The 11,322-nt window shown below is 38.7% G+C and overlaps 2 protein-coding genes across 2 annotated transcripts; both read right to left on the minus strand.

The window, feature by feature from the left end:
* Window positions 1-202: 202 nt before the first annotated feature.
* LOC133061619 (olfactory receptor-like protein OLF4) lies at window positions 203-1,159 on the minus strand. The gene has a single exon (XM_061149589.1). It carries the CDS (start codon window positions 1,157-1,159, stop codon window positions 203-205), a length of 957 nt encoding a protein of 318 aa, XP_061005572.1.
* Window positions 1,160-8,754: 7,595 nt separating this feature from the next.
* LOC133061620 (olfactory receptor-like protein OLF4) lies at window positions 8,755-9,684 on the minus strand. Its single transcript, XM_061149590.1, has one exon. The coding sequence runs from the start codon at window positions 9,682-9,684 to the stop codon at window positions 8,755-8,757; it is 930 nt and encodes a 309-aa protein (XP_061005573.1).
* Window positions 9,685-11,322: the final 1,638 nt, after the last annotated feature.

Here is an 11,322-nt window from a genome sequence, read left to right on the forward strand (position 1 = left end):
AGGTAGGAAAATTTTGAAGTAGGGAAAAGTACAAATAGAAAGCCTATGTATCAGATTGAGGAGAAAGCTTAATAAATCAATACATGGAATGATTTTAATGAAAATGCCAGGGAACAAAGAGAAGAAGCAAATTTGATTCTGCAATGATCAAAGAATCCAAATTTCTGATTCTGAGGCTTTGAGTCATGTCACCAAGGTCACTTCATCTCCCCCAGCAGAGTTGGCCTTTTCTACCTAGTATTTCATAGAATCTCTTCAGAGCCCCCTTTATGTCTTTATTCCTTAGACTGTAGATAAAGGGGTTCAGCATGGGTGTGACCACTGTATACATCACTGAAGCTGCTGCACCTGAACTTGAACTGTGGGGAGTGGCAGGGTTAAGGTGCACTCCTAGGACAGAACAATAAAATAAAAAGACAACTGAGAGGTGAGATGCACAGGTGGAAAATGCTTTATACTTTCCCTCAGCTGATGAGATTCCACGTATGCAAGAAACTATTTTAGCGTAAGAGTAAAGTATCCCAGCAAAAGGACCACCACCCAGCAAGGTAGCTGCAGAATACAATACCATGTCATTAAGAAAGGTGTCAGAACAGGCAAGTTGTAAGACTTGATTGAGTTCACAGAAAAAGTGGGGTATTTTGAAGTCTGCACAGAAGGACAATCGCAACACCATTAACTTCTGTAACAAGGAGTACACGACACCCAGGATCCAAGATATCAGAACCAGAAGACCGCAGAGTCGGGGGTTCATGATGACCATGTAGTGCAACGGGTGACAGATGGCCACAAACCGGTCATAGGCCATCACAGTCAGGAGAAAGTCATCTAAACTTGCAAAGAGTATGTAAAAGTACATCTGGATGATGCAGCCTTCAAAGGTGATCAATTTGTTCTGTGTCTGGATATTCCACAGCATCTTTGGTACAGTGGTGGAAGTGAAGCAGATGTCTACAAAGGACAGGTTGGAGAGGAAGAAGTACATGGGGGTGTGGAGGTGGGAGTCTGAGATGGTGGCCAGGATGATAAGCAGATTTCCAAACACAGTGATCAGGTACATGGACAGAAAAAGTCCAAATACAAGGGGCTGCAGCTCAGGTGCCTCTGAAAATTCCATGAGAAGAAATTCTGAAACTTCTGAAATATTTTGTGGTTCCATTCCTTGTAGGTAACTACCAAGATATAGCATAGTAACTGATTAACTTTTACACAAGCAAGCATTAGCAACCTAGCATGAATGCATGTTCGGTCACTTCCGCCATGTCTGACTCTTTGTGATCCCATGAACTGTGGCCTGCAAGGCTCCTCTGTCCATGAGATTCTCCAGGCAAGAATATTGGAGTGGATTGTCATTTCCTTCTCCATGGGATCTTCCTGATGCAGGGATCGAACCTGTGTCTTTTAAATTTCCTTCATTGGCAGGCAAGATGTTTACCATTAGCACCAACCTAACATAAACGCTATTACTTACATCTCATAGTCAAGACATTAGCTTCAGTAGGTATCAGTAGGGGATGAGGAAAAATCTTTTCTCATTTTTCTTCTGTGCCATCTTCTTTGTTATTCATGTTCTTTGAGCTTTGATCTCTCTTTTGTAGGTTCAGTGGGCATACTACTTCTGGTTCTGTTTTTTTATCAACATTTAAAGCTCTCCCTAGACCATAATCTATAAATCATGTATATGCCATGATTATTTATCCTCTTACACTGAATAACTTTTTCATATGATTTTCTCATTTGTCATACATATATTTATTTTACTCTACTCAGTTCAGTTCAGTCGCTCAGTCATGTCTGACTCTTTGCGACCCCATGGACTGCAGCATGCCGGGCCTCCCTGTCCATCACCAACTCCCAGAATTTACTCAAACTCATGTCCATGGAGTCTGTGATGCCATCCAACCATCTCATCCTCTGTCATCTCCTTCTCCTGCCTTCAATCTTTCCCAGTATCAGGGTCTTTTCAAATGAGTCAGTTCTTCACATCAGGTGGCCCAAGTATTGGAGTTTCAGCTTCAGCATCAGTCCTTCCAATGAATATTAAGGACTGATTTCCTTTATGGTGGACTGGTTGGATCTCCTTGCAGTCCAAGGGACTCTCAAGGGTCTTCTCCAACACCACAATTCAAAAGCATCAATTCTTTGACGCCCAGCTTTCTTTACAGTTCAACTCTCACATCCATACATGACCACTGGAAAAACCATAGCTTTGACTAGATGGACTCTTGTTGGCAAAGTAATGTCTCTGCTTTTCAACATGCTATCTAGGTTGGCCATAGCTTTCCTTCCAAGGAGTAAGTGTCTTTTAATTTCATGGCTGCAGTCACCATCTGCAGTGATTTTGGAGACCAAATAAATAAAGTCTGTCACTGTTTGCATTGTTTCCCCATCTATTTGCCATAAAGTGATGGGACCAAATGCCATGATATTAGTTCTCTTAGGCCAGCTTTTTCACTCTCCTCTTTCACTTTCATCAAGAGGCTCTTTAGTTCTTTTTCACTTTCTGCCGTAAAGGTGGTGTCGTCTGCATACTGTACTCAGGCTTCAACAATATATGCCTCCATCAAATGAGCAGGGGATGCACCTGCATAGCTCACCTCATTTTTCCCAAATGTATGTGAATATTTGTGTACTTATTTACAAACACAGGGGCTTCCCTGGTGACTCAGCAGTAAAGAATCAGCCTGCAATGCAGGAGACACAGTAGATATGTGTTCAATCCCTGGGCAGGGAAGATGGGCAACCCACTCCAGTATTCTTGCCTGGAGAATCCCATGGACAGAGGAGCCTGGTAGGCTACAGTCGGTGGGGTCACAGAGAGTCACACATGACTGAAGAGACTGAGCATGTCTGCATGCACATTTAAGAAAATGGGAAGAGATTAAATAAAAATTAGTGGCAAAACTACAGAAATATACTACTATATACTGCTTAATATGTAGTATGTATTGAACATAGCCAATATTTTGCAATGTAAATGGGGAGTAATCTATAAAAATATTGATCACCATGCTGTACACCTGAAGCTAATATAATTTGCTAAATCAATTATATTTCAAAGAAAAGCAATAATGGCAGTCAACGTAAGAGCAGTTAAATAGGGAGATTTCATAAAGTTATATTTAGCAAAACAAAATGGAACATCAAAAACTGATGGAAACATGATATACAATAGCAGTAACTGAACAAGAGCAGTATGCATTAATAATTACTTTAGCCAAGGCTTTCACTTAAGTGACTATAACATAAATGTATCTAGAACTTTTTGGCACATAGCAGTTGCTCCATTATTATCTGTTGAAAGATTAGGAATTAGGTCATATCAGGTATGAACATTTAATACATGGGATGGTTGTATTTCAATTGAGCTGGGAAAAGCTGAATTGTTGAATAAAAGCTGGAACAAATGACTGCTTCTCTGGAAGGAAATAAAGAGTTTTTTTGTTTTTAATCTAACACAGCTTCAAAAAATCAGGGTAAACTGTCCATTTCATATGAACATGTAGCAAATTCATGTAAAAGCTGCAGTTTGAAAACTAAAATAATTAAAGCTAGAAATTCAGAATAAAAAGAACAATATAGGGGACTTCTCTGGTGGTCCAGTGGCTGAGACTCCGTGATCCCAAGAAAGGGGGCCTGGGTTCAATCCTCAGTCAGGGAACTAGATCCCATGTGCTGCAGCTAAGAGTGTGTATACTGCAAGTAAAGATCCTGCATGCTATAATGACAATCAAAGATCTTGTGTGCAATGAAGATCAAGATCCCACCTGCTACAACTAAGATCAGGGCCTGCATGCATGCTCTGTTGTGTCCAGCACTTTGTGACCCCATGGACTACAGCCCACCAGGTTCCTCTGTCCGTGGAATTTTTCAGACAAGGATACTGGAGTGGATGCCATTCACTTCTCCAGGGGATATTCCCAACTGAGGGAGCAAACCCAAGTCTCCTGTGGCTCCTGCATTGGCACGTAGGTAGATTATTTATCACTGAGCCACCTGGGAAGACCCAGCTAAGACCAGTGCAGCCAAATAAATAAATATATATATATATAAATATTTAAATTTAATTAAAATATATAAATTTAATAAATATAATACATTTAACAAATATAATAAATTTAATATATATTTATATATATTATATAGATGCATAAAATTTAAATTAATAGGTATATATAAATTTATTAAATATATATATTTAAAGAATGATACATTAAACTCTATGAAACAGAAAATTTTGGTCAAAAATACTCAGAGAAAATGAACCTAGAAAAATGGTACAGATGAAGCTGTTTGCAAGGCAGAAGCACAGACATAGAACAAACATATGGAAACTAAGAGGGAAAATGGGATAAGATAAATGGGGAGATTGAGACTGACATATATACATATATTTTTTTAACACAAAGAAAAAGAGCAGTATTCTCTAATTCTGCTAGAATAAATGTGAAGTGTGATGCATTGGGGAAACAACTTGAAGAGAGCTGTAAATGTTAAAAACAGATATTCTGTAATTCAGGGTTCCTCGGTCTCTGCACTACTGGATATTCTGAGCCAGGTCATTCTCTGTAGTGGTATCTTTCCTGTATATTCTAGGATATTTATAAGGATCCTTGCCCACCACCTACCTCATCCCAGTGTGATAGTGAAAAATGTCTATGGGTGTAGCTCAATGTCCCCTGGGGGAATTACTCATCCCTGGTTGAGAAGCACAGTTTTAAGTGAATAATATCAAATATTTGTAAATCTGTGCTATAGCAGCAATTTGTTGAAAAATAATATGACAGACCCCCACATATGTGAGCATCATAGCCACACTGTGAAATCTTATACAGACACTAAAATAATGAAACAGAATTATACTAATTGATTGGAAGCAAGTTCCTAAGGTATTATTGATTTTAAAAAAAGAGAGGAACAAACAGCAGGAAAAAAGACCTCACTGAAACATAAAGAATATTTATGAGGTACACAGGATTGTGTTAAAACATTTGTGCAAACGTGTGTGAATTTGTGTAAGTGCATAATTTAGAACAAGAAGATTTAAAGGAAACTAAGAACTTATAGACAAAAATGTCAGTAAGAAAGAAATTAGATTAAGTACATGTTTTATTAAAAAAAGAGTATGCAATAAAATTGAATGAAAATCTATGGCTAGCTTATACAAAGATTAAAAAGTATTAACTCAGAGATACCAACATGGGTACTTAATTCAACATTAAAATTGCTGAAGACTGAAAATGAAATAATATTATAACCAAAGTGCTTTTAAAATGTGGGGATGAAGCAGAATTTAAATTATAATTTCATCTCATTAGACACAGATGGATTCAAACATGCTTATAAAATATAATGGTAACATTTAGTCCAAAGATCAAGACAAATATCTTCCAAATTATGGTGAAAGGTGATGAACTTTTAGAAAAGGATTTAGTCACAAGGCCACAAGGAGCATTAAGGAATAACAGAGATATGAAAACTCACTGGGAACGTATATCAGTATAAAAGATTATTTATTACCTCTAAGGATTTTTGTTTTTGTTTATAGCAAATATTGACACATAGAGAATGTTAAAGTGGCAGCTAAATTAATGTAGTAATAACAGTAAAAAAGCAATGGATGGGATATAGTGTATAGTACTGTGACTAATAATTAATAATACTCTATTGCATATTTGAAAGTTTCCAAGGAACAGTAGATCCCAAAAGCTCTCATCACAAAAAAAATTGCAATTGTACTACAAAGGCTGACAAATGCTAACCAGATTTATTATGGTGGTCATCTAGCAATATGAGCACATACTGAATCATTGTGCTCTACAGCAGCGACGAATACATTTTATATGTCAACTATAGCTTAGATTCTTTGTTAAAAACAATGAAGAGAACACCATGAATGATAGACAGGTTTGACAAACAAAAGTAATAAACTCTTCCCCACAAATATATCACACATATCTAGAGAACTGGGGGATCCACAGGGGGATCACTGGGTAAAGAATCCACCTACAATGCAGGAGATTAGATTCCAGGATGGGGAAGATCTCCTGGAGGAAGGAATTGCAACCCACTCCAGTGTTCTCATACTGTTCATGGGGATTGGAAAGATTGGGGGCGGGAGGAGAAGGGGACAACAGAGGATGAGATGGATGGATGGCATCACTGACTCGTAGGCATGAGTTTGAGTAAATTCCGGGAGTTTGTGATGGACAGGGAGGCCTGGCGTGCTGCGATTCATGGGGTCGCAAAGAGTCGGACACGACTGACCGACTGAACTGAACAGAACTGAACCAGTGTTCTTGCCTGGGAAATTTCATGGACAGAGGAGCCTGGCAGGATACAGTGCGTGGAGTCGCAAAGAGTCAGACATGACTAAAGTGACTGAGTACACACGCATGGCAAACTAAATGGCAAACAGTCTGTTTTGTGTAAAGAAACAATTCTTTGTTTCAAAGAACAATAAAAAAGGAATAACAGCACACTGGCACTGCTATAAAAAAACAACGGATTTCTATGGACTTTAAAAAAAAAAAAACATAGAGAAACTCTGAATGGCTAACAAGCACACAAATAAATTCAGCCTCACAAAACAGAAAGAGACCCACAGACTTAAGAAACGAACCCATGGTTGCCAGGAGGAAGGGATAGTTAAGGACTCTGGGAAGATCATGTACACGTTGCTATATTTAAAATGGATAACTAATGAAAATCTATTGTACAGCACTTGGAACTCTGGTCAATGTTATGTGCCAGCCTGGATGGGAGGGAGTTTTGAGGGAGAATGGATACACGTAATATGTATAGCTGATTCCCTTCACCATTCACCTGAAACTATCACAATATTGTTAACTGGGTATACCCCAATACAAAATGCTTTTGGTGTTAAAAAATAAAAAATAAAATTAAAAAATAATTACAAAGTGAAGCTCATTAGCATACCTCTTCTCACCAATGAAATAAAGATTTTTTAATGTAAATGCCCAGAGTTGAGCAAAGACATCCAGGCATGTTCATTTCATACACTGCTCTTGCAGGACAGTCTTTGCAAGCATTCATTGGTCTAGATCTACCTTCTTCATGTGGAAATAAGGGGGGATCGGGATGGGGAATACATGTAAATTCATGTCAATGTATGACAAAACCCACTACAATATTGTAAAGTAATTAGCCTCCAACTAATAAAAGTAAATGAAAAAAATAAATTAAAAAAAAAAACAAAAAACTCAACAACCCAGCAAAAAAAAAAAAAAAATAGTCTAATATATCCCATCTTGCAATAAAAAAAGTGGCCTTACTTCTCTGTATAACCTTCCACAAGTGATACCCTATTTGTCTACTCCTGTTAATTATTGATTTCCAAGGATTTATGACCTACTTTTCATAAAAGTATTTTACTTTTCCTGTTTATTCTTTTAATTGAACTCCCACTATTACCATTTAATTGTCAACATAGACAATTGCATTTTGGAATGCAGTGCTCAATTTTATTTTTGACCATTATACACAGATACATTAAATTATTAGGAAAGCCAACAAAAGACTGTAGTGATTTCTGGTACCTGTGTATGTTAGATTGCCTCACAGGTGACCTCAGGTACATGTTCTCGGCTTCTCTCTTCGCTGATCCTCTCCTGCAGTATCTGCGGTCTGTGGAGCTCCCAGACTCATCTGCTCAGAAACTTTGAGAGAAGGTTTCTGTGTGGCAGTCCAAATTCTCCCTTAAATAGTTGATATTGCAGCCCCAAGTTGTGTGTAATTATAAGACAAGAAGAAGAGATCAAGTATGGGTTTCTCAGTGAGATTTAGGTCTGCAAAAGCAACAACTACATCCTGTCCAACCAAAGTGCACAGGCTGAGGGACTGCAGCAGAGGAAATATTTACAGCTTCCTGTGTCAGCTCATTAGGCATGTCTATCCTTTGTTACTCCGATCTCTAAGTATGTGATTTCCCTTAAGAACACGGGGCTGGACAGAACAGACTCTCTATCCTGCTGATTCTCTGTTCCTAGGAGATCGCATTACAAGTTAGGTGAATTCAGTTTTTATCACTCCTTCTCCTTTAGCTTTCCTGCTTCCAAAGCTCTAAGCCTCCCAGGACCTCATCACATCCCTGAGTTCAAATTCTCTCAAAAGTGTAATATTGAGAATTTGTCTTGACTGAATCACGTGGGTCTTCAAAGCTTTGATTGGTGGTGGGGACATAACCCTTGAAATCTCTAAAAAATGCTATTCACCTCATCAAAGACAAGGCAACTTTGTGTACTTTTTAAGTATAAAAATTGGGCATTATATTATCTGGATTCATGATAGCTTTCCAAGCCAATAAGACATTTCCCAGTTATATCAGAAGTTATGAGCTCATTTAATCCCTCATTATAAAATGTTTATAACTATAAGAGGGATATTTATATGTTGCTATGCACCATCACAGAACATAACAGGGAAGCCTAGCGTGCTGAAGACCATGGGGTTGCAAAGTGTATGTCACAACTTAGACACTGAACAACAGCAAGAGGGGGGCAGGGTTCTCTGAGGCATGCCATTGTGCATGCTTGTAATAACAAAAGCAGCAAAGCAGGAGTTAAAGCCAGAGAAACAGATCCAGAATGGAACCAAAATTAACCCTTCCAGCTTACAGGGTTACAGAAGGAGCAAATTTTAATCCACAAGGATGAGAGAATCACAATTGCCGAATCAGAGACTTTAAGCCATGAAACAATAGCATGCCATCACCCCCCAAGAAATTTGGCCCTTTTAACATGGCTTTAAGTAAAAACTCTTCACAGCCCGCTTTATGTTGCTGTTCCTCAAACTATAGATGAAGGGGTTCAACATAGGTGTGACCACAGTGTACATCACGGAGGCTATTGCATTTGAGTGTGAGCTATGGGTAGCAGCAGAGCTAAGGTACAATCCTAGGCTTGTACAATAAAACAAGGAGACAACTGAGAGGTGAGATGCACAGGTGGAGAATGCTTTAGACTTCCCCCGAGCAGATGAGATTCTACATATGCAGGAAACTATTTTAGAGTAAGAGTAAACGATCCCAGCAAAAGGTCCGACACCCAGTAGGAAAGTTGCAAGATAGATCATCATGTTATTAAGAAAGGTATCAGAACTGGCAAGTTGTATCACCTGATAGAGTTCACAGAAAAAGTGGGGAATTTCCAAATCTGGACAGAAGGATAATCGCAACACCATTAAGCTGTGTAACAAGGAATACATGGCACTCACCACCCAAGAAACCAGACACAGGCGTCCACAGAGCCGAGGACTCATGATGACCATGTAGTGCAAGGGGTAGCAGATGGCCACAAACCGGTCATAGGCCATCACAGTCAGCAGGAAGTCATCTAATGCTGCAAAAAGTATGTAAAAATACATCTGGGTGATGCAGCCTTCATAGGTTATGGCTTTGCTCTCAGTCTGAATATTCATCAGCATCTTTGGGATCGTGGTGGAGGTGAGACAGATGTCTACAAAGGACAGGTTGGAGAGGAAGAAGTACATGGGGGTGTGGAATTGAGGGTCTGAGCACACAGCCAGGATGATTACCTGGTTTCCAAACATAGTTATCAGGTACATGGAGAGGAAAATCCAAAATATGAGGCGCTGGAGTTCTGGTGCCTCTGAGAATCTGAGAAGAAGAAATTTAAAATTTTGTGTGTTGTTCCCTGGTTCCATGTGCTGGAGTTGACTACCAGGAGAAAGGAAAATAGCATAATTACTTTTCACACATACGGGCATAAGTCACATATCTGAACTACTACAATATCTATTGTGCCATCAAGAAACTGATTTTACTATTTTATGTATAGATAAGTTCTCTTTGAGAGTATGTGTGCTAAATCACTTCAGTTGTGCCTGACTTTGTGCGACCCCATGGAATGCAGCTTATGAGGCTCCTGTCTATGGTATTCTCCATGCAAAAATACTGGAGTGGGTTGTCATGCCCTCCTCCAGGGGATCTTCCCGACCCAGGGATCATACCCCAGGCTCTTAAGTCTCCTGCAGGTTCTTTACCACCAGCACCACCTGCTATGCTTCCAATTTATCTTTGACTAGGGATTTTTGTCCCATTCTCAGCATATTTACAAAAAGGTCGTATATTCTACACAGCTTTAATGCGAAATTCTTTCATGCATTTGAGAAATACATATTGAGTGCCAACCATGTTCCAAGCAATAAGTAGAGATTATGAAAAACAAATCTCCCGCAATTCAAGGATGTTGAGAGAAAATGAGCAAATAAAGTATTATATAATATGTTAGGTGGTGACAGATGCTGTGAAAAAAACAAAACCAGTTATGAAGGAGAGAGTTGTAGGAGGTGTTATTTTGTACTGAGTGTTAAGTTAAGGTAAGCAAACAAGAAAATATTTGGGCATTGGACTTCAAGAAAGAGAGGGAAGTATCTAGTACCATATCAGGAGAAGGGTGTGCCTGCAGAGGAAACGGCCACTGCAAAGGATTAGAGGAAGATGCTGGTTCCACATGTTCAAATCCAGAAAGGAAGCCAGTGGGTCAGAGAATAAGAAAGACAGGGAGTGATTAGAGATGGTGTCAGGCATGCTGAGGAACAAGGTGGCCTCCCTGCTATAGCTGAACCTTCAGTCCACAGAGAATCCCTCCTTACAAATTCTTTATTTTCTTGCAAAAATATCATGTTAACTAAAGTAGATGACATCCTTAGTATTATACCATCTTTGACTGAATTCTGGCCTCTGTATCATAAACCCCCTTAATATATAAGCCCAAGTGCCTCTGATTGAAGAATTGTTCTCAATCCACAAGGTGTGAATTAACAAGAACTAACAAGAACTCCTGGGCTGTGTAACTCCATGTATTTCTCACCTATAATCAGCATCATTAGGCCATGAGTTCTGACATCCCAACCTGGTCAAACCAGAATATTTTTCCTGTATAGAATGTATAAATGGTACCTAGAAATTCCAGTTCATGAACTTCTAATGGACCAATAAATTTGGAGTTCTTTTTCTACTTAACCATTTTCTTCTCTATATTTAAAAAAATATTAAGAGAGGGGGAGAAAGAAAATAGAGAGGAGTTAAATGGGCATATAAATATTAGGGGAGAAAATATCCAATAGTCCAAATGTACCCTGAGACAATACAATGAAGAAAAGCTTCCTTGGTTTGGCAACATTCCAAATCCAGTGACATCTCCTTGATGCAAAAATTGTTTTTTTTTTTTTCCCCAAGGACAGGAACAGTGATATCTTTATGATATGAAATAACCTGCAAATTGAATATCCTAAAAGAAAAATAAGCAAAAGGAATAAAGTAACAATTCAAAGCAGGAA

Source organism: Dama dama, chromosome 9 (genome assembly GCF_033118175.1).
Source record: "Dama dama isolate Ldn47 chromosome 9, ASM3311817v1, whole genome shotgun sequence".
NCBI lineage: Eukaryota > Metazoa > Chordata > Mammalia > Artiodactyla > Cervidae > Dama > Dama dama.

Bases quoted from the DNA above. Each gene is read 5' to 3' on its own strand.
- LOC133061619 (XM_061149589.1), bottom strand. From the start codon at position 1,159: ATGGAACCACAAAATATTTCAGAAGTTTCAGAATTTCTTCTCATGGAA.
- LOC133061620 (XM_061149590.1), bottom strand. From the start codon at position 9,684: ATGGAACCAGGGAACAACACACAAAATTTTAAATTTCTTCTTCTCAGA.